Source organism: Peromyscus leucopus, chromosome 4 (genome assembly GCF_004664715.2).
Source record: "Peromyscus leucopus breed LL Stock chromosome 4, UCI_PerLeu_2.1, whole genome shotgun sequence".
Classification (NCBI taxonomy): Eukaryota; Metazoa; Chordata; class Mammalia; order Rodentia; family Cricetidae; genus Peromyscus; species Peromyscus leucopus.
In genome coordinates, this window is record NC_051066.1 from 129,315,630 (window position 1) to 129,338,721 (window position 23,092).

General features: G+C 56.7%; 1 protein-coding gene across 2 annotated transcripts in view; it reads right to left on the reverse strand.

Moving 5' to 3' along the window:
- Window positions 1-18,367, reverse strand: part of Nol4l (nucleolar protein 4 like) — a 123,223-nt gene extending 104,856 nt beyond the window's left edge. The window contains exon 1 of one of the 2 annotated variants that reach the window (XM_028887522.2): window positions 17,992-18,367. In XM_028887522.2, the coding sequence (XP_028743355.1) occupies window positions 17,992-18,312 (321 nt within the window). In that variant the 5' untranslated portion in view covers window positions 18,313-18,367. The remainder of the gene's footprint in view (window positions 1-17,991) is intronic. The other variant, XM_028887521.2, reaches the window with a different exon arrangement.
- Window positions 18,368-23,092: the final 4,725 nt, after the last annotated feature.

The following is a 23,092-nucleotide window of genomic DNA, read 5'->3' on the forward strand; positions in this document are numbered from 1 at the left end:
AAACCAGATTAGAATCCAGCCAGCTCACTTTACACTGTTCACTGTGCTCTAAGAGTGCCTGGCTCATGCCTCCTACTGTGCAGCCGCCGCCCACACAAGGGAAGGGAAGGGCAGAAGCTACAGAATGGGCCTGGGGGGCGGGGGATTGGCTCACATCAGTAACCCCAGCCCATCCCTCAGGAGACAACGAGTAGGAGGATGACAAGTTGGATATTGGCATGGACCTAGGATTCCCATCTCTGCCTCTTATGTTTCAAGACATAATCGTCGATCGTCACGCTTTGTGCCTCAGTTTCTTCATCTATAAAATGGATCCAGAAAATGGAGTTACTGGTGTGCCTGGGGTAAAGCTGTCCGTGTCCTCCACAGTGTGAACCAAAGTGGGCTCCCTGGCCACTCCTTCGCAGGAGCCAGGCAGTCTGCTGTCCTCTACGAGGCTAGTACATAGATGGGCTAAATCTAGTGGCCAGAAGACAAATAATTTGAGGGCTGAGGCTACAATAACCAAGGAGCTGGGACTCCTGGGCTGGATCTTGAACCAGGGGCTGGCAGGCCAGAAAGGTAGGTCAAGAGAGAAGGGGGTTCCCCTATACAGGCCTACCTGCCAGCACCTGGGGCCTGGGGTCAGGCAGGCCTGCTCCGGGTCCTGGCTTCTCCACCCCAGATAGGCATGTCCGTCTTTAGCTTCCTCTGCAGTGATATCCCCTCGTGGGGCTGTCCTGAGGTTAAGAGAGGTTGATGGGGCAGCACTCTTTGGGGGCACTATGGCGGAACAGTCTGGAGACCCAGCCCTCCTTTCCCTGGATGGACACACAGTCCAAGCAGACAATCACATGAAGCACTCCTTCCTCTTCTCCCAGACCTGGCCCCACGCCCGCTGCCCCGTGGCTTGTCTTTCTCCCAGTTCCGGCCTTTCCCCCAGCATCACCACAGCCCTCCTGACCATGCCTTGCAAAACCTGCTCTGAACCACAAATCTGAGTGGCTGCTACTGTGTGTGGTGGGGGTGAGGATGCCCTGTGCGGCTGTGCCAAGTGGACCTGCCCACTCATGGCCGCAGATGAGTACGCAGGAGGTTCCACGCACCATGAAGCTCCTGGAGCCCAGGAGGCATTGGTCTTCATATCCATCTGTCCTCATGCTCACTATGACCATGGGCAACTCACTCATCCAATCCAGGCCTCAGTTTCTCTCTCCTAAGGCGGGCTATTATTTCTTGTCCCCTTTTTCTCATGGGACTCTTAGGGACCCATGCAACAAGACAAGCTTGCAAAATAGAAGAATGATTCAAATCATGCGAAAGATCAACCTCTGGGTTTTCCGGTTTTTCTGAGACAGAGTTTCTCTGTGTAACCCTGGCTGTCCTGGAACTTGCTCTGTAGACCAGGCTGGCCTCAAACTCACAGAAATCCACCTGCCTCTGCCTCCCATGTGCTGGGCTTAAAGGTGTGCGCCACCACACCTGGCCAGCCTGTAGTTTTAAACATTGAGCACAGTCTGCTGCTAGGGCCCAGGCTGGGCTCTTACACGATTTCTGGAGGATTCTCTGCAATCTCATTGCCACTCTGATCTACAGGCATCCGTGTCCTCATTGAGGACACCGATGCCCAGAGAAGAATTTGCCTAAAGTCATGCTGAAAAGTGGTAGACCCATAATTCTAACCCAGGGCCAGGCAGGAAAGAGCCACCCTCTCCAGTAAGGAGCCAAGATGACAGTGTGCCCTCCTCAGAGTCACTACAGGTCGTAAAACCTACTCAAAGAGTTGAAGAAGCAGCCAGCAAGATCTCCCCTCCCCCTTCGCCCAGCTCCATCCAGGAATGCGCTATAAAGGCAAATAAATTATTTTGTTCTGATACCTTTCAGAGTCCTGAGAGGTAAAAGCTGATCTTTTGGACAGGCATAGTGACACACGCCTTTAATCCCAGCATTTGGGAGAAAGAGGCAGGCAGATCTTTGTGAGTTTGAGGCCAGCCTGGTCAACAGAGTGAGGTCCAGGACAGCCAGGGCTACATATCTTGGTAAATAAATAAATAAACAAATATAAACAAACAACTGGTCTTTTGCACTCCAAATACAAAGGTAGCAGGAGTTAAGGGCTATGGTTTCCTCACTGTTCCTCAAACTCACAGACACACCCCTGCCTCAGGGTCCTTGTGCTTACTCTTCCTTAAACACCTGCATAGCTTACTTTTCAGCATCTATCCAGGCCTTGCTCAGCTGTCATTATGAGAAGCCTTCCCTGACACTCTTTAAAATTCCCTCTGCTCTACCCTCTCTGGCATTTGCCAGCCCGGCAAGCCAGGCAGTCTCCTTGTTTATCGTGCGGTATCAGCCCCACCGGGTGACAGTTCTCCGATGGCACAGATTTTCTTTCTTTTCTCATTTTTATTCCACTCATTTATATATTGGGTGAGGCACCCATGCTCCGGTGCACACGTGAAGGTCAGAGGACAACTCCCAGGAGTCAGTTCCCTCCATACACCACGGGAGTGAGTCCCAGAGCTCAGGCTCAGGCTGCTGGGTTTGGGCAGCAAGCACCTTCGCCTGCTGAGGCATCTTGCTGGCCCCCAGTGATTGCCCTCTGCATTTCCACTGTAGAGCACCTGGGTACAGAGCAGGCACACGGCAAATGCTTGGACAAGTGAGCATAACTGAGGCCCAGACTGGGAATGGGGTGTGACTTGGGACAGCCAGGAAGCATCGAAGCCACCTTTGCGTCCTGGCCTTCTGCCTCTAGACCTGTCCCTTCCTCTCACCTTCCTGGGATCAGCTTGGATTTGTAAGCACAGAGAGCAGAGGGCCTGTGTAAAGTAATCAGCAAGGTGGGTAGAGTGGTCCTTCCAGAGCCCCTAGCCTCGGCCAGCCACGCCCACACCAGATCCCAGAAGTGGGTAAACAACAGAATCTTCTCTTTTCTGCCTCCTGAGTTATGATGTGAGATTCCCCTCCTGAGAAGCCATCACCTGTGGAAAGGAAAACTCCTTAACTTTCAAGCGGCCCCTCGGAGGATGGCTCTGCTCTCTCAGACAAGGTGCTGTGGAGAAGCCAAACAGCACAAACCCTGCCTGGGCGAGTCAGGCTCAGGCCCTTTCCTCCTGTGCTGGTCCCAGGAAGCAAGAAAGGGATCTGAGGAGACAGGGGAGGTGGCTGTGTGCTACACTGGCAAGCAGCCATGGCTGAAGTGGCTGCTGGTCAAGCAGCCTGCCTGAGCTCACATCCGGCTCACAGGGGCCTTGGCAAGTTGTGTAAGAGCTCCATGCCATGCTGTATTGGTGCAGAAGCCAATGTGCAAACACACAGGAAGCACTTAGGTCATCACTCCACAAGTACTCACTGAACTGTGAGCTGACACACTCCTATCATCCCGCCATCACCACCAACCTCGTCATTACCATCACCACCATCGTTATAGTTAGAACCCATCAGTCCATTATCATCAGCATCATCATTACCCCCATCATCACAACCACCATCACCAGCATCATAGCTACCACCTCATGACCAGCACCATCACATTACCACCTCCATCATCACCACTATCACCACCAGCATCATCACCATTACCATCATCACCACTATCATCATAATCACTACCACCATCACCCCATCATGAGCATCACCACACTCATCACCACCATCACCAACATCTTATCACAACCACCACCATCACCATCATCATAATCATCGGCATCACCACTACAACATCATTACCACCACCACCACCACCACCTATATCACCATTAATATCACCACCAGCAGCCTAACTACCACCTCACCACTTCCCATCATCATCACCGTACCATCATCACCAGCACCCGCTGCCATTCCATGAGCACCACCATTGTAACTATGTAGCATCTATTTACCACAATGTATCCCGAACTCTGCCAGGGCAGACCCTATACCTGTGGGGCTCGAGGCTACCTCCCGGGAGGCCCCTCTGAGTAGCTAAATGAATACACAGTGAGTGATGGTGAAGAGGACAGAGGAAGGACAGTGAGTGCCACTGCAGGGAAGTGACAAGAATCAGGATGAGGAGCTAGGAAAGGCCCTTCATTCCTTGCACCTGGGAGAGTTCTACTTCCCAGAAAAGGGAGGTTCCAGATGGGGCAGCCGGTGGGCGCTGGAGATTGTTTACAGAAGTGGCCCCAGAGTTCAACAGAGCTGACACCACCCGGATAAGGATGGCTGCCTAGCTCCCCAGCCTCTGGCCTTCATGTCGGAGGGAGGAGGTCAAGTCTGCGCTGTGCCCACTCCTCACTCCCATGCTCTGGAGGAATGAATGAGCAGGGCTTGGGGGTGAATGAGTGGCCCCGCCCTTCTGAGCTCTGTATTGGATGTTTGGAGAGTGTGTTTTAAGACAGCACCGTGAAGTCTACTCAGACTGCCTCGAACTCACCTCCCGAGTACTGGATTCATGGGTAGGGGCCACCATGCCCAGCAGCCTGTGCCCCTCATTGGTGGCTTCCACGCTAGTCTTCATTCTTTAACTGCAACTGCTGCTGAATGCAGAGCCATGAGGCAGGTCCTGGGCCAGAAGCCCTTGCCTGCACCAGACAGCTGTGCACATAAACGTCTGTCACAAACAGGTCTGCTAGACAGAGGAGGAAACCGAGGACTGCTCTGGTTCGTTATTCCCCCACAGCTGCCCAGCCACTCAATAGCAGTGGGCTTCTCCACTGGGCTGGGATCCACAAAAGGCAGCAGCGTTCCTCCTGAGGCCAGGGACCTGCCAGCCAGGTCCCCAGTGAGCAACCCAGCCCTCCATCATACCTGAGGCATTGCCCGGGCTCCCCACAGCAACCTGGTGCCACCTCCCTTCACAGGAAGTTTTCTAAGGAGTGCAGGGTTAAGAAGGGGCAGAGAAGGCCATGCACCCTGTCACTGGAGCCTGGTCACAGATCTTTCTTTGGTCCTGTCCTCTCCCGTACCCATCATCACCTGAAGCACCCTGTCTAGGAGCAGAGGATCTGTCCACAAGCCCTGGGTGAAGCAAGGAGACCCTGGGGCTCACCAGCAACCAGGAAAACCCCTCCACACAGAAGCTTCCTACTGCAAGATCTGGAGCTACGGGACTGACCTCAGGCTGACCTCTCCCCCTGCCTCTTTCCCAGTGTTGGGGGGCACCCAAACTGAGCTTTGGGACCGGAGAAGGGTTCTCAGCAGACATTTAAACGTGCACATGAAGTGTGAACAGCTATGCATGCAGAACAGTAATGCCAAGAGCGGTGGTGGTGGTGTGGTGGTGGCGGCAATGGCAGCGGCAGTGGTGGCGGCGACCTCAACCACATGCCCAATTTGAAGCCCTCCATTCATGATCTCCCTGACGCAGATCGTGTAAGTTAGCCCACCCTGGTCAGATGCAGAAACTGAAACAGAGAAGTTCAACAAGTTGCCCACGTCACACAGCACACAGATGGTGGGCTCAGGATCCAAACTTGGCAGCCTGGCTCCAGAGTCCAGTGGAAGGACAAAGCTGTTCACTCAAGGACTGGGAAGCTTGGGGCAGGGTCAGGAGCTGGCCACTGGGGGTTGCTGCTGAGTTACTGTTGCCTTAACACACACACACACACACACACACACACACACACACACACACACACACAGTCCCTGTAGGCAAGCAAGCCTGTCCCAAGCACCTTTGCCCACAGGGTCCTAGCTCTCCTGGGAGGCCCTGGCCCCTCCTTTCCCCAGTTCCAGAATCACTGGCTCACAGCAGCTTCCCAGATCCCTCCCTGACCCCATGGCACCTTCTCCTCACCCTCAGCTCCGACGCCATCCAGACCATACTGGTCTCTGGGAGCTGTAGCAGCACTGTGGCCGAACAGAAACTTCTGCCACCATAAAGGACAGGGCCTCGACCCCCCAGAGCTGCCACCAGGCTCTCCCACTGGGCTGATACTGAGCAACAGCGTGGCCCAGAGTTAGCATTTTGCCATATAGATCCACACTACCCTGCTCATCCTTGCAAGAGGCACTATCCAAGCCTATATAGCACTGCTACAGTCCCCTGGGGTTCAGTCCAGCTGCCAAAAGGATGGGCGATGTGGGGAGCCAAAGTCAGACTTCATCACGTGGCTCCCAGTGCCCACTCTGTCTCTTACAACTGTGAAGCCTTGACACACGGATTCAGCTTCTCTGAGCCTGACTCTGTGTGTGAGGAAAGACAAGTGGTCAGCCACACAAAGCCCAGCACACCGAAGGTCTCTGGCACAGGACCTGGTACTTCCCAGGCAGTCACCAAACACAGTCTGTACCATTGCGGTCACTGTTTTCACTCTGGAGGTATGCAGGGGGCATTGACCCAGTGTACCCTTAATCACCCCTATACCCCAAGAGAGCTTTAACATCACCACTCTTCCATTTTACAGATGTGGAAATGGAGACCTGAAGAAGTTGCTTCTAAGGTTTCATAGTCAGTAATGGAACAAGGATTCGAATCCAGAGCTCCCAGACCTCAGGGAACACACACACACACAGCTCTTTTGTGTGTGTTGGGGGGGGGGGTGTTTGTTTCCAGACAGGATTTCTCTGTGTAGCCCTGGCTATCCTGGAACGCATTACGTAGTGCAGGCTGGCCTTGAACTCAAAGATTTGCCTGCCTCTGCCTCTGGAGTGCCGGGATTAAGTTCATGTGCCCCCACACCTGGGATACACACAGCTCTTAATGTGCAGCCTGGAGTCCAAGAATCTGGCTGGGTTCTTCCTCCTGCCTCCTGAAAGCCACCCTCCCAATGGGCTCATCTCCCATGACTCGATGACTGAGGACCAGGTCCCAGCCAATCCTGGAGGCTGATGTCCTCTTCCTGGAAGCCTCCTCCCTGCCATGCCTGTGTCCCTGTGCCCACCCTCCCTCGCTCTCTCTCCTCACTGTAGCCCACTGCTTCTTTGACCCTCGATCCCAGAGTCCCCTGCAGCTGCCGCTGACTACAGGCCAGGTGCAGCAGCAAACCTCTGGATTTCTGGGCTGAGCACTTTGCTGGGAGCCTCTCCTACTCTCCACAGCTTCAACACAGGCAAGACCATCGGGCTCACAGAACTGACAACCGGCTTGAAAGGAGGCAGGGCCTTTCTCAAGATCCTTGAGTGAGCGCTAGTTGAGAGCTCAACCAGAGGCCAGGCCACTGAACTCAAAGGTCCGCAGGCAGCCTTGCTGCCGCTGGGGTTCAATGGCCATTCATTCCATCAAAGCCCTGACAGCAGCTCACTGTTACTGAGGACAGGGCATCACCCTGGGGTAGAAGCCCTACACGGTGGCCTAGAGCCTGCAAGAGGATGGATGGAATCCAGAGCATTTTCTACTCCATTTTACTTATATTCCTTAAACTTACTTTGTGGTTGGGGCTGAAGAGATGTCTCACTGTTTAAGTATTGGTTTTGCAGAGGACCTGGGTTCAGTTCTCAGCACCCACAACTCACAAACACCTGTAACTCCAACTTGGAAGGATTCAACACTCTCTGATCTCCATGGGCACCTGCACACATATGGTGCATATAAACTCATGCAGGCACACATACATACACACGAATAAATATTTTGTGTTGCTGGGGATGGAACCTAGGACCTTGTTCATGCTAACTAAAAGATCACAACCACTGAGCTACACCGCCAGTCCTATCATTCCATGTAATAAAGGAAGAAACAAGGGATTAGAAAGGGGATGTGAGCCGGGCGGTGGTGGCGCACACATCCCAGCACTCGGGAGGCAGAGGCAGGCGGATCTCTGTGAGTTCGAGGCCAGCCTGGGTTACCAAGTGAGTTCCAGGAAAGGCGCAAAGCTACACAAGAGAAACCCTGTCTCGAAAAACCAAAAAAAAAAAAAAAAAAAAAAGAAAGAAAAGAAAAGAAAGAAAGAAAGGGGATGTGTTCAAGATTTCAAGGTAGTAAATGGCAGAGCCCCCTGCCTCACACCAGCCCCACATACTTGCAGAGAGCCTCAGCATCAATCTGAAAGCCTTGAGGGTACAGCACGCGGAGGCCCTGGGTTCTGACACCATCACCAAAACAAAACCACCCATAATCCCCCACTCCCCCAGGCCTCTCAACTCAGAGTTCTGGAGAAACTTCCAGGTCCCTCAAGCCACTGACTGAGCTCCGGGTGCTACTTCCCCCATCCAGCCTTCTTGCTACCCCAAAGAGGACCTCACCAGAGGCTGACAAGGGCCTGACTCTGGCATCTTTGCAGGAGCCCTCCCCCTCCCCCAGGTGCCTGAGATGGAGCAACAGCCTCTACCCTAACCAGCCTAGCAAACTGAGCTTCACGCCACCATCCCACAGGGTACAGATTTTATCAGCACAGAGGGCCAGGGCCAGAACAGGCACTGGGGCTCTAAAGGCGTGTCTGCCATTGGTCCTGTTGTCCTCTGGTCTTGCCTGTAACTGCTCTAGCCTAGTCATGAGTACTGAGCATCTGTGCGGACTTCACATCCCATGAGAATGTCAACCCGACTATGTGATGCATTTAACTCAATTCTTTCCTTAATTTTCCCATCAACCCTGAAGAACTGCCATCAGACCCATTCTTCTGATGAAACAGAAGTTGCTAGTGGCTACCTAGCTGGGCGCCCAGCACAGGCTGTGCCTTGGTTTGCTAACCTGTAGAATGGGGTCATAACAACCTCTCAAGGTGGCTGAGGACCATGCAAGACTGGGAAGCTAGGGGCCAGTCCACGGACGGACGGACGGACGGACGGACAGACCTGAGATGAGGCCCTGGACCTCACGTGTTCTTGTCCACTCCTCATACTCCATTAGGCCTGGCCTGATGAGGGAAGGCTCCATGTCTGCTAGAACATTTGCTCAGTCCTCAGATGCTGAGAAATGCTGAGTCATCCACCCAAGCAGAGGCCTTCCAGGAGCAAGAGATGACGGGTCCCAACTCAGCAGGAAAGTTCCAGGCAGCCCAGGGTTCCTGTGCACATGGCAGCTCCTGAGCTGGCCACTGAGGCTTGAGTCACTAGGGTTCCCTGTTGGCCTCCCTCAGCCACCCTAGGGCTTGTGGACACTTCTTAGATTCTACTTACCAGAGTTTGCTCAAGACCCCCACACACACCCCTGCCACCCCCCATACACACCCCTGCCACCCCACACACACCCCTGCCACCCCCCCCACACCTCCACCCACCACACCCTGCCACCCCCATACACACCCCTGCCACCCCCACACCCTTGCCAACCTCCCACACCCCTCCCACATCGGTGCCACACCACCACACACCCCTGCTGCCCCCCCCCACATACCCCTGCCACCTACAGTTTCATCCAGATCCGCCCGTGCCTCCACACATCTCCTGGCTCCCTGGATGCCTCTCTTTCCATCTCATACACACATGTCGTACCCCAGCTGCTGTCCCAACTCCTATGAGGCGAGGCCTACAACCTCCCATGGCTGTTTCTCTGACTGAACCCCTTTCTCCTTCTCTAGAGCCCATAATAACCCCATGACTCCAAGGCTCCTTCTAAACCAACCTAACCTCAACCCTTACTCAACCTACCCTGCAGGTATAGCACTTTTCCAGATCCTTCTCCTCCAACTAGCCCCAGCCAGGTTCCCCAGTCCAGTCCTCAGGATTCTGAAGCCATTCTGTTCTCAACAGACTAAATCAGTGGCCATCCTCAGCCACAGGGAAAGCCAGCCAGGTTCCATCCTGCAAAGGCCTCCCCAACTGCATCCACCCTGCCTCAGTTACAACCTCTTTATCTCTACACCCATGAAAGATGTTTTGGGGACCTTAAGGCCCAGGTCAAAGGTCAGTTCTCTGAGGACTTCCCAGGCACCCGTGGGTTGAAGGCTGTGTCTGTGCTTAGGGCTCTGGGGCCCTGGAGTCTGACTCAGAGGGGAACATCTGTGTAACCCTTCCCTGCAGGGAACCCGGAGGGGCAGGGGCGACTCCAGGCCTCTGGGGTGTAAAGTAAACAAAGAGGCAGAGCCCTGCTGAAGCTGCCCCCTTGAGGGGAAACACTGAGGCAGTACTGTCTACCAAGTCACACAAGGGTGACAGGAAAGACAGAGAGGTGGGGACAGCATCCGAGAGACCTCAGGGCCATCTCTCTGAAGAGGTGATATTTAGCAAAAATTTTAAGGAGACAGAGCCAGCCAGCCGCACAGAAAACTGGGGTGAAGGGAGACGATGGGGTGAGCCAGTGCAAAGGCCCTGGGGCCGACGGCGCTCGCAAAATAGCGGAAGCCGGCAGGGTGTGGCCAGATGGATGAGGCCGAGTGGACGGCTGTAGAGACAGCAGGCGGCAGGCTCAAAGGCAGCAGGCAGCTGGCCAGACCTCACGGGGCTCGGGGACATCCACCCCTGCCTGGAGTGAGGTGGGATCTTGTGTTTGGATCCTGAGCGGAGTCTCACTCTATTGTCCCAGCTGTGACCAAGCTGTCCTCTACCTGAGTGCTGAGGGTCACGTTACAGGTGTGTGCCACTACATCCAGGAATCAGGTAAAGTCCCCGGAGGGCTCCAGGCAGAAGGACAGAACCTGGCTTGCCTTTCAAAGAGTCTCCTCTGGTTGTATGGACAAAGAAGGGATCCTCTGGCCAGAGTGGATTTGGGAACCAGTAAGGGGGCTGATGCCCCGCCCCGCTAGCCAGGGCTGGTCACAGCTCAAGGAGGCATAGATGTGGTGGGGCTTGAGACGCTGAAGACGGAATCAGGATTTTCAAGTGAGCTGGCTGGGCAAGGAGACAAAGATAAGAAGAAAGAGGTAAAACACCTCCTAGACGTGGCTCAGAAAGGCAGAGGGGAGAGGAGGGGCTTGACAACCAGAAGTGTGTATGGGGGGGGGGGGCTTGGCTTATACAACCAGATGTTTGCTCAGCGCTGGGATTCTGCTGGACCTAGAGTGAATTCCCTCTGCACTGTCACACTTTTCCTGCCTGTAGCGGAGGAGTTCCATGTCCCAGGGTGGCCAAGAGGCACGAAGATGGGGGAGCTGGTGACCCTGTCCCGAGGGCCAAGCAGCTTCCCTCCAGGCTCCCCACCCCCTGGAGTTGCCCAGGCCAGGCCTGCAGCTGCAGCTGATCAGGACCAGGAGGAGGGGCGAGGGAAGGGGGAGGGAGGGAGGGGGGGAGGGAGGGAGGGAGGGAGGGTGGCATCTGCCTCCCCAGGCTGGGCCAGCAGGTGGAAGGGCTGATGGAGGTCTGGGAAACCTCAGAATGGCCCTCAGGCAAGGGCTCTGTGAGCCTGGGGTGGGCGGAGGCTGAGGACACTCTGCAGAGAAAGCCAGACAGAGCTCTGGCGTCTGAGCCCTGCTTACGGGGGAACCCAGGAAGGGCTTCTGACCTCTCTAGTCCCACGTTTTGGGGGGGAAGATTAATTAACTGGCACAGGGTAGGGGCTTGAGAGACCTGCTCAGACCCTGGCCTCAGGGATTTATCAGCAGGTGGTGGGCTGGGCATTCAACAGGGCCCCACCAGGCTGTGGTAAACCTCCCCTCCCTGCCAGCCTTCCCAGCAGCAGCAAAGAGGGGTACCGGGTACTGAGGGGTGCTCAGTTCCCGCCACGTTCCCCAGCCCCTGATGACACAGCAGGACAGAGATGCCTCAGGCACAATCTTAAGGAAGCAAGTCCCTGCAGCTGCCTACTGAGTCCCAGGGCCTGGGCTGGGTCCCAGTCGCCGCCCATGACAGTTTTCATCACCATGGCCGTTTTCGGGGGGGAAGGGCAAAGCTCAGCAAGCTCACCTAGTAGTCAACTTCTTCTAACACTTGCTGTGTGCCTTGGGATGTGAACTTCACAGGAGTGTCCTAAGAGAGGTTGGAACAGGGATGCAAACCCATCCATGGCCCTGTGGCTGGAAAGCCTGAGTCCCACCCCATGTCTTAAGTGCCTGCGGCCACAGCAGGCTGCCACCCAGCCCTCCTCCCACTCCTCTGCCTGCTCTGGTGCCCAGGGGCCAGACCTGGTTTTGACACTAGCAGGGTGACCTTGGGCGCCTTCCTTAACCACCGCCCTCAAGGAGAACACTGCTGTCTCCAGGTTGTCCAGGTTCGGCATCCTTTATGACTGTTTTCCAGGCAAGGAAACAGAGGTCTGAAGATTCCTGGCAGGCTAACCTGCCACCAAAGTGGAGCTGAGATCTTGTCCATGGGGCCCGACCTTGCTTCAGATTCAGAACCCTCTCTCCCAGAACAATCCATCCTGCCCCGGGGACTAGACTTTGGACCTGGGGAGGACGGGAGAGGCTGTCAAGGAAATGTTTTAGTTTCCAGCATGGGGACAAGGCCCCATCTCCCACTCACTTTCTCTAACTCAGCTTCAGCTGGCCAAGAGGAACACCAGAGTCAGGGGGTCCCCTTGGGCTGACCCAGCCGTGATGAACAGCACCCCACGAACAGCACACCACCAGCCAGCCAGGGCTTTCTATCAGATCCTCACACACAGTCACACCATGGTCTGCCGGCACGCCACCCCAGGTGTTCCCACAGCTGCCAACACAGACGCTCACAACCACATACATCACAAGCACGCTGCCTCCATCCACCTGCACACACCGGTGCCCGGGCACACATTCCCACCACCATTCTCAGCCAACACAGATAGGCATACCCACATGGCTGACTTGAGCATGTACTCTGTGCACATACACTGTGCACATGTGTTGTACCCCATGGCTTCACACTCGTGTGGACTCCGTCATCCGTGGTACAACCTCTAAGGTAAGAGCTGGCTTGGAGAAGCCAAGGCTTGTCTGAAGCCATCAACTTTTGTCCCTAGAGAGCCCTAGCCACAGGCTTGCCTGCCCCAACTCTTTCTCACCCACCCACCCACCAGTGTTCCCAGGAGTATTTCCTGGCCTTCTAGACAGGAAGGTAGCCCATCTGGGGCACAAAGGAGAGGGCGGGCTACTTAGTGAAGGAAGAAGAGTACATGCTGTCCCCACCCCAGTGGAGTGACCCAGAGCCAAAGAGGACTCAGAAAGTCACAGCCTGACACTCAATCCAAATGACACTCAGCTCTAAAATACCTCCCCAAGGCTCCAGGACCCTGTTACCCAAATTATGGAGGCTTAATTAATGAAAAGGCTTTCTTTCCTTGGCCACTCCTGAGAAATCTAAATGGGGCCTGCACCAGACACCGCGGTCAACTCTCTTCTCAAAGTCCCCTGAGGCCCAGGACAACAGAGGCCTTCCTCACCCATGCCTACCCTGCTGTGCTCCAGAAAAACCCCAGACATCTTACATGGCACCAATCTACAATTCCAGACATCTTGACTGGGGGGTCCTTCTAAACACATTCAGACTGACAGGTAAGGGACTGAAAGCCTATCACGAAGGGCTTAGACATTCGGATTAGATTAGGTTGCAGTATACCTTAGAGCCAGAACAGAAATGCATATGAAGCAGTATCCAAGCCCAAGGCCCGCCCACTCAGTCCTGTGGTCTAGGGAAATTTTTTACGTTCCCTAAGCCTCAGTTTACCTATCTGACAGGTAAATAGCATGTTGGCCTCTACGCTGCTGTGAGATTCCCATCTCAGGCCAGTGACAGGCACACACTAGCCTCCTGAGGAACAGGTGCCGTGAGTGCTTGCCTTAATTCCATGATCTCTACCAGGTTTGAGACCAGCCTGGTCTACACAGGCCAGCCGGGGTCTACATAGTGAGACCCTATCTAAAATTTAAAGGAAAAAAAAAAAGGTGGAGGAAGAAAAAAGGAGAGAGAGGCAGAGAGAAAAATAGGTGCTGTGGTGACGGTTTGAAGAAAACCAAGGAGAATCCTGAGGAAGGCATTCCCCTGAAGGCAGAAGCCTGTTTCTCAGCCAAAGCCTGTTACAATGTTACACTGCATCACCAGAGGCCCTTTCCCGCCCAGACCAGTGGCCGCAGGTGCCAAAGGTTTACACAAAAGCTCTGGGGAGGAAGACTTCAGACTGTGAAAACGCTTTCCACTAAATGAACGTCATCTGCAAACTGGGAAAAGACCACCATTAGTCAATTTGGCCAGCGCAACACCTGGGGTCCAGCTCACAGAAGCCTCGTGTTGACAGTGGGGTTGGGCGATCACACAGGGGACCCTGGAGGAATATGGCTCTCATGGTGGGATCCGAAGCCTGTGCTAGGCCCAGGAGAGACCATGGTGGAGCTCAGAGACCTATGCCCCAGTGCTAGTTCTCACAGTGGAGCTGCCTCTCCCTGGGGCCTCAGTTTGTGTACTGGAAGATGGTACTGTTGGTCGGAGACCACTTCTCTCCAAAGAGCCTTGGGGTTCTCTTGACCTAGGAATTGACAACCGGCTCAGGGTCCTGGCCCAGCCTGATCTGTGGCCTTCCCAGGTCCCAGAGGCAGCCCCACTCAGAGGCCAGGGGAAAAGAAGAGGGGTGGGCTCACTATGTGGCTGGAACAGAATCGGAGGGTCTTCCCTCCAAGGGGTTCGTTCACTTCTGCTTAGCCACCCAATGTGGCCAAAGCAGGCCAAGCACACGAAATAATAAAGCCTAACTAACCAGGCTTTGCCCAGCCAGAGGCCCTGGCTGGCTCTTATCATAAAAGATCTCGTCCCTGTGAGCACCAGTGAGGGACTCCGCCCTCTCTGTCTTCTGCCTGCACCTTTGACTTCCTGTGACAACCTGCACACTGAGACCAGCCGGCCTCCCCGAAGCTAGGCTTCCCTCCCCCGCCAAGCCCCACCCCCACATGGGCCCCAGCTGCAGGAGGCCCTGCTGAGTGTAATTCCCTGCGCCCTCCTCTCTGCCCTGGCCCGTCCGGACAGATTAAGCCTTTGTCACACACACCCAGAAAAGCTCAGGGCCAGATGGGACAGGACAAGTGTCAGATCATCGACCTGAGGCTGGCCTGGAAACTGGGAAAGGGCCCTGACCGCAGATCTTCACAGAACTGTAGGGGGAAGAAAGGGGACCTGGGGTGGTGTGAGAAGAGAGAGGACCCACATGATGGTCACTCTCGGACCACTGAAGCCACCATGGGCTTATCTCTGGCTCCTCACCTCTCTGACATTTCCTACCTGCCCCCCCTCCCTCTCCAGCCTCTGCAGACTATCACTTTGTCAGCCACACCTGTCTTCCTTGCTGGGGGGGGGGGTGTCCCAGGAGAAGTCACTCACCCACTCCAAAGCCCAGTACTCATCTCAATGGCCCAGGGCCTACCTCGAGGCCTGGAGACACCAAACAAAAGTCCTAGACAAAGGTTTATGGCCCAATGACCTTCACAAGAACCCACCCAAGACAAATTACAGAATCTTTCCCACTGACACCAGAAGCAATGACAGCTTTAATCTCCAGGTGCATGTCTGCCGTGTGTGCATACGCATGTGCACGTGTATATGTGTGTGGATCAGTAAAGGCAGAGGGATGACCTTTACATCTTTCAAAAAATGTCCCATTTAGGCCCTCCTAGGAAGAGGCCATGGCTGCCTTGGAATCCCCAGCAGGGTCTGCTCCTCAGATCAGTGAAAAGGAAAATAGAAATGGAAAAAATGATAACGGCACCCCAGGAAGATACTTGGAGATGGGGTGGCAGCACTCCGGACATCTCCAGTGGCTGGCTCTGGTTGGCTAGGCATGTGGCAGGTAACTAACAGGTTCTCTGGGGACAAGCAGGCCAGGCAAGCAGGCACGGGGAACTGGAGGGGCAGGCTGTCACAGGAGGGCACGCCTGTTGTGTTTGCCATCCTCTTGGCAGCCTGGGCAGGGAGGCCTGGGTCCTGTTTCTTTGCCTCCCAGGCAGGTGGTCCCCTGGGGAAGGTTTATTATTGGTCTAGAGCCAGGGTGGAGGCTTGTCAGGTCCCTGCTGTAAAAGGCAGGCAAGACAGGCAGAGTGAGTGAGCTTCAAGAGCTGAAGCAGCCAGCTAGTGAGCTAGCTCAGGCAGGACCAGAGCCCAAGCCTAGCACCAGCTTCTGCTGGTGGATGGGAAGGGGCGTTCTGCCGTGACAGCTGTGTGGAATAAAAGGATGGACAAACTGCCTCATGATTCCCACTCCCTAGGGGAGTGGGTGACCCACAGAGAGTCAGTAAACCAGATGCCAGGTGTGGGAGCATCGCCCCTGAACTCAGGTTGTAGTGGGTGGACTGGGGAATCTTACCTAAAAAGGAGTTGGGGCAAGACCACGCTGCTGGGAAGGGTAGCCGGGAGAACGATGAGGTGGGGGCTGACCTGGGAAGCCCTGGAGGCTGAAGGCACGGATCTAACTAACCGTCTAGTGGATGGCTGCCCTGGGAAAAACCACCTGGAGGAGGGAGGGCTTGCTCAGGATGGGGAGAACCAAGTGGAAGTCCCAAACTGGCAGGGTGGGAAGGGCTGACCTAGCATGCTTGTGGGAGGTGACAGCTTACCTGCCCCGTAAGGGCAAATGGACACTGATTTGGTTGAGGGAGGATCCTTGGCCCATCGGAGCAGGGGACAATGACCCAGACTCCCTGCGTTTGGGGGCGAGTGCCCATTTGCGCTGGGGGGCCCTGTGACCCGCGCCGCAGGGACATGGCTCAGCCTCCCGCTCCGGGAAGCCGGTGGGCGCGCCCCTCGGCCCTGCCCCCTGTTCCCCGTCCGGCCGGAGGCGGCAGCGGCGCAGATGGGCTGCTGGCGGCCTCAGCGGCAGCGGCGCGGTTATCAGCGCTCCTCGCAGATGGGCCGCCCGCCCTCCGCGCTCGCGGCTCCCACTCCCCGCGGCCTGCAGCCCCGTCCCCTGGGCGCGGGGGGGAGGCGCCTCGGGCTCCGCTCCCTGCCTCCCGCCTCCCTCCCTCGCGGTCCCCTCACCCCGCGGGCCCGGCCCGGGCGGCCGCCGGAGGGGGAGGGGGAGGGGACAAGTGCACTTTTCGTAACGACCGAATCAATTGTGTGTGAAGAGCCCGCTCCGGCCGGGGACAGGGCTGAGCGCGGGGCGGGCGCGCCGGACGGGGGAGGAGCGCGGAGGGGGGAGCGGGGGAGCAGGGAGGAGGGAGGCCGGCGCGGGGCGGCCGGGCTCTAGCGCTCCGGCCGGGCGAGGCCAGGGAGGGGCGGCGGGGAGGAAAGCTAGGCTGGCCCGGCCGGGCTGGGCCGGGGACAGAACAGACTACCCGAAGGTCTGGGTGACGGAAAGTTCAAAGCTCAGCAGCGCCCCGAGAGCAGCCGCCCCCCCCAGCCCCCACCCTCTGCAGAACAATGAGGTCCCGGCGGGGGGAGCCGCGGGGCCCAAGCCGCACGCCCTCTCCAGGGCGCCCCGGGCCGGAGGGGACGCCCCCGCCCGGCCACCGGCCTCCTCCTTCCCCGGGGCTGCGGTTACCCGCCCCCTCCCCAGAGCCACCCGGGCCGGCCCGGGGGACGGGGGAGGGGAGGGGATGGATAGGTCATGCCGCCCCTGTCCCGTGGTGGGGGGAGCGCGGGGCCCGGGGGGCGGCGGGGACGCCCCACCCACCCTTGGGAGGCTGCTCCTGCGCCAGGCTGCGGCTCCGGCTGCCCCTCCCCGGGCCAGCGCCGGGTGGGGTCGGGGCGACAGTGCCAGGGCTGGCCCCCTCCCCTGGTGCTTGGAGGCCCAGAGGACTACCCGTCCCGCCGCTGCCCCTGCCTCCCCACCCCCGCAGCACCACCTTACACACACACACACACATACACACACACACATACACACACACACACACACACCACACACACCGCCCAGCCGGCCCGGGGGCGGGAGCGCGAGGCGCCCGGGACAGGCGGCCCCGGGGCGGGAGGGGGGAGGCTGGAGCTCCGGAGCAGCCGCCTGCTGGCGGGGGGGCTGGGGGGAGGGGACGGGAGGACAGAACACGCTGGGGTGAGCAGCCTGGGACAGCCCGCCCGTCACGGCCACGGCCCGGGCAGCGGCGCAGAGGGGGGCAGGGACACCCCAAACCCGGAGCGCTGCCCAGGCGGGCCAGGGAGGGCTGGTGAGCAGGGACGCGCGCGCCCCGGGTGGGCTAGACACACCGACAACCCCAAGAACACACCATTCGGACACACATCCACACCCCCACCCCGCCCCCGCCCGCCCCGAGCCCTGCCGTGGGACTGGCCCGCAGCCGCCGCGCGCGCACTCACCGAGCCCGTCTTGACCGGCACATACACCACTTGGCCCATCTTGGGTTCCCGGCCGCTGCCCAGGCGGAAGCCCTTGGAGCGCACCCAGAACTGGAACTTGCCTTTCTCGCCGGCCGCCGGGCCGCTGCCCGCGCCGGTCCCGCCGCCGCCCTGCAGGACCTCGGCGATCCGCTGGTATTTGCTGCGTGTCACTGTCTTGGTTTTGGCCGAGTCGCCGTAGGTGCGCAGGCACCAGTCCCGGAACTGGCGGCCCAGCTCCGAGTCCCCGGGGCTGCGCTCGCGCTCCCAGCCCCCGCGCAGCAGCAGCGTCGGCTTCGGCATCCTCTCGCCGCGCCCGGCGCCCTCGGGGGCGGGCCGGCCACCGGGCCGCCCGGTGCTGGGACTGGGCAGGGTTGTCCCGCGGTGTGGCTTCGGCGCGGCTGCTGGATGGGCGCGGGCGGCGGCCGGACGCGCGGGGCTGCGGCGCGCTCTGTCCTGCTCGGGCGGCGGCGGCGGCGGCGGCGTTGGCGGCGGCGGCTCCGGCTCGCCTCCTGCTCCGCCTCCTCCTCCCCCCGGCCGGGATGCAGGAGCGATGGAGGCAGCTCCGGGCCCGGAGGTGCAGAGGGGGCGGGCCGCCCCGCGGGCGGCCAGGGGAGGCGGGAGGCGGGGAGCGGCCCCGGGCGCGGGGAGCGAGACCGAGCCTGGGCGCGGGCGGCAGCGGTGGCTGTCAGCTCGCGCGGCTCATCCTGCTCCTGCTCCGGCTCCGGCTCCCGCTGCCGCTGCTCTTCCTCCTCCTCCTCCTCCCGCGCCCGCCTCCACCACGCCGCGGGATCCCACCTGTTAGAGCGGCGCAGCCTGCGCCGCCGCCCGCCCCCCTCCCTCCCGCGCCCGCGCGCCCAGCCCAGCCCCGCCCGGCCCGGCCCCTGGGGGCGCGGGGGCCGCCGCACCGGCAGCGGCCGGTAGGGCAGCAGCCGCAGGCGCGCAGTACCCAGCTAGGGACCGCGTTCCATCCGGCTGCCCCAGCCCACAGCTAGAAGGCCGCGCTCTGCCGGGACGGGCTGGCTGTCCCGCGGGGAGTAGGGCACAGACCCTAGTCCAGCGACCCGCGTCCCCGGCCTCCTGGGTTGGGTCGTCCTAGCCGAGGTAGCCCAATCCGGGCGGTATGAGGGCAGGCTCTTCTCCCTCCCTCTCTCCCTTCCGGAATTGGCCTGACCTCTCTGGTGTCAGTGTCAGCTGGGTGCCAGAACCGGACTGTTCCCGCTGGGGAACCCCAAGCCTCCAGCCTTCAGGCCCCCAAACTTCCTCTCTTTCCGCCTCATCTGAATGACCCAAAGACTGGCCGCCATTGCCTTAATGGAGGTGGGGGTGGGCAGCCCCAGGCCCTACAGAAGTCACCTTGTCCCGTGGTCTCACTTGCGCCAACCTCACTGCGCCTCTGAAGACCTTGACACACCCACAAACCCATGCTGGCAAGCCTGACCTTCCCCGTGCACCTTGGCCTAGAATCCTTTGGTGAATGGACTTAAGCGACTCCACATCCCCTCCCACCTGAGCAGATCTGACCAGTATAGAACTTCTTCCCTCCCCCATGAAATTACGAGCATAAATAAAGGTTCAGGCCAATTCGCCAGGATTTCTGCCTTCCTTTCTTATCAGGGTGTAAGAAATCACCGCACTATCCTTTCTGCTGTCCCCTGGGGGCCACCCCCAAGTCCCCGGGCCACTCTTACAAGCATATTATCACTCAAGAGTTGAGTCCCAGAACAGGATCATTTTCTGCCTAAGAACTACTAGGTACTCATTCGTACCCGAGTCGTTGGGACTATTGGGTGCCAGGCTCTGGCAGCTGTGAAGGGCATCCCCATCTTCCAGAAGGTTCTGGGGAGTGGAGAGTTGGGCCTGATCTGCTCAAGGTCATGAGGAAGGAGGAATGGGGAGGGGGTTTCTGCTGAATTCTGCCTGGCACCCATACCGTTTCACACACAGACAGGCCTTCCTCTCTCAGGTGGGAGCTCCAGTTCACTCCTCCCACCCCTCCAATCAGAGGACCAGGATGCTCGGGGGCCCTATCTGACTCATCCTTGAGTTTCCCGGCCCTGGCACAGCAGCTGGCACACAGTAGGTGCCAATAGATGCTGGAAGAACCTAAGGGGTCTTCCAAGTTCCAACCTCTCTGCATGTCACATCGATTATTTTTAGATAATTTACATTTCCATGTTACTTTATATACACCAACAACTCCACACTCACTTTTCCTCTTCTTCTTCCCAAGATCTCTTTTTGGATCTGTGCCGCCATACCCACTATAAAGAGGTGGCCAGTGGGAGCTGGGTGTGGTGGTAAAGGAGGCAGAAAGATTGAGTTCAAGGCCAGTTTCCATAGCATAGTGAGTTTCAAGATACCTTGAACTCCACCGGGGATAAAGAGGAGACGTTCTGGCAAAAGATGACCATCCCGGAGGTCTGGAGGCTTTTGCCTCAACTTCCCAGTAGGCAGGCATTCCTCCAGCTGGCTCCCTTTCTGAGAGCCAAAGTGCTCTGCCTGGCAGTGCTCATGATCACTGAGTAGGGAGTCCTGTAGGTGGTGGGGTCCTCATCTGAACCCACCTGAATAATCACTAAGCCAGATCCCCCTCTCTACCGGTCTAGGTCTTTGCCTGCTTTCCAGACCCTAAATATCTGATGGTCAGACCTGAACTGAGGTCTAGTAGGTCAGGTGAGCTTTGTGCAGAGTCAAACAGACTTGGAATTGAATGCAGTTGAGACTTGCATTAGCATGCTCCATGCTCCCAGGTTCTTCCGGACAGCTTCCACCTTTGCTGGGTGACCTTAACTTTATCATCTGTAGGACAGGTAGTGAGCCATGTATAGAAATACTCAAGCGGGTGTCTGCTATATAAAGTGCCCAATAAATGCCTTCTTCTGCATGGGGGCCACAAAGTATTAAGTATGGGAAATTAAAATTAAAAAAAAAACAGGCTTTTCTGATTTTTTGGTGTTTCATTCATTCAGCAAACATTGGTGGGAACATGGGCTTCTCAAGGTCCTACTCTCCTGAAACTCCTCAATGGGTGGAGTGAGTGGCCTTCAAGCAAACCAGCTGTCAGTCATTGAAATTGCAGGAAAGGGCCCATGATGGAAACAGCGTACTATGGAAGTAAATAATGCAGGAAGGGACTGCTATTCTTAGGGGTTAGGCAGGCCCCTCTGAGGAGCTAGGCTTGGAGAGGTGCCTTAAATGGCAGGTGCCCTGGAGCCAGCCATGCTAAGATCTGAGCAAAGAGCCTTCCAGGAAGCGGGAACAGCAGAGAGAGGCAAAAGCCCTACAGTGAGGTGGGACCAGCAAGATAACTCAGCAAGCTGGTAAATGTACTTGCCACTAATCCGGATGACTTGAGTTCGATCCCCAGGACCCACATGGTCCACAGAGAGAACCAATTCCTGCAGTTTGTCCTCTGATCTCCACATGGCATGTCTCACTGCCCTCCCCAAAATAGATATATAAATGTAATTTTAATTTTTTAAAACCAGACATAAGTACTTTTAATCCCAGAACTTGGGAGGCAGAGACAGATGTATCTCTATGAATTTGAGGCCAGCCTGGCCTACAAAATGAGTTCTAGGACAGCCAGGGCTATGTAGAGAGAGACCCTGTCTCTCTCTTTTTTGGGGGGGGGGGGTTTCGAGACAGGGTTTCTCTGTGTAGTTTTGGTGCCTATCACAGAGATCTGCCTGGCTCTGCCTCCCGAGTGCTGGGATTAAAGGCGTGCACCACCACCGCCTGGCGAGAGACCCTGTCTTAAAAACAAAAAAAAACAAACAAACAAAACAATAACAACAACAACAAAAAAAACAGAGTTCCAGAAGCTGGAGAGATGGTTCAGTGGTTAAGAGCACTGACTGCTCTTCCAGAGGACCTGGGTTCAATTCCCAGCACCCATAAGGCAGTTCACAACTGTCTGTAACTCCAAGATCTGACACTTTCACACAGATACATGCAGGCAAAACACCAATGCACATAAAATAAAGATAAATTATTTAAAAAAAAAAAAACAACAGAGTTCCAGGACAGCCATTGCTACATAGAGAGACCCTGTCTCAAAAGACAATCAACCAAGCAAAACCCAAAACATTTCCCTAGAGCTCTTTGAGGAAAGAAATTCCATCTTTTAGAAGCCACAATTGGTGAGCAGAGAGGGGTTGGAAAGCAGGAGTCTTGTTTGTCTTCTAACTCTATAGCCCTGGCTGGTCTGGAACTTGCTATTGGGCTAGGCTGGTCTCGAACTCACAGAGATCCACCCACCTCTGTTTCTACCTCTGCCTCCTGAGTGCTGGGATTAAAGGTGTGTGCCACTGTGCCCAGAAGAAGGCAGGAGTATTGAGGTCCAGGGGGAATCTTCGGATTGTATCCTAGATCCATAGGAGCTAGTTACAGACTGAGGTACAGAGGCAGTGAGGGGAGGAAGGCTACAAGGTCAGAAGCCTGGCCTTCTCCACAGGGCCAGCTCCCCAGCACCAGGCACAAGCAGCCTCTTGCCCCAAGAGGTGCTGTGAAGAGGCAGGAGATGGCTGAGTCCTGGGATGAGGATGGCCTTCTGCCATCCATGCCTGTCCCTGCTGCTGTAGAAACAGATCCCTGGACCTTTGGCCTGTTCCTGTCAGTGGCATCCTGTCCCAGAGAATGAAAGGTTGGGGCCTCTCCCCACATGGGGCAACTGCTCCTCTCTTCCTCTCCTTCCAGATACCTGTCAAGGAGGCAAAAGAAGTTGCCCACGAGTCAAAGACTAGTGAAATGCCCTGTCCTTGTTTTAAGGTGCATTTGTTTTTATTTTATGTATATGAGAGGTTTGCCTGTATGTATGTATGTATGTATGTATGCATATGTACCGGGTCCATGTAATGCCTGGAAGAGGCCAGAAGAGGGTGCTAGATCCCCTGGAACTGGAGTTACAGAAGGGTGTAAGCCTCCATGTGTGTGCTGGGAACTGAACTCACATTCTCGGCAAGAGCAGCAAGTGCTCTTAACCTCTGAGCCATCTCTTCAGCCCCTGCCCTGGGTTTTTTAGTTTCTTTGTTTGTAGCTTGTTTGTTTGTTTGAACTGTTTGTCCAGATGTCCAAACCC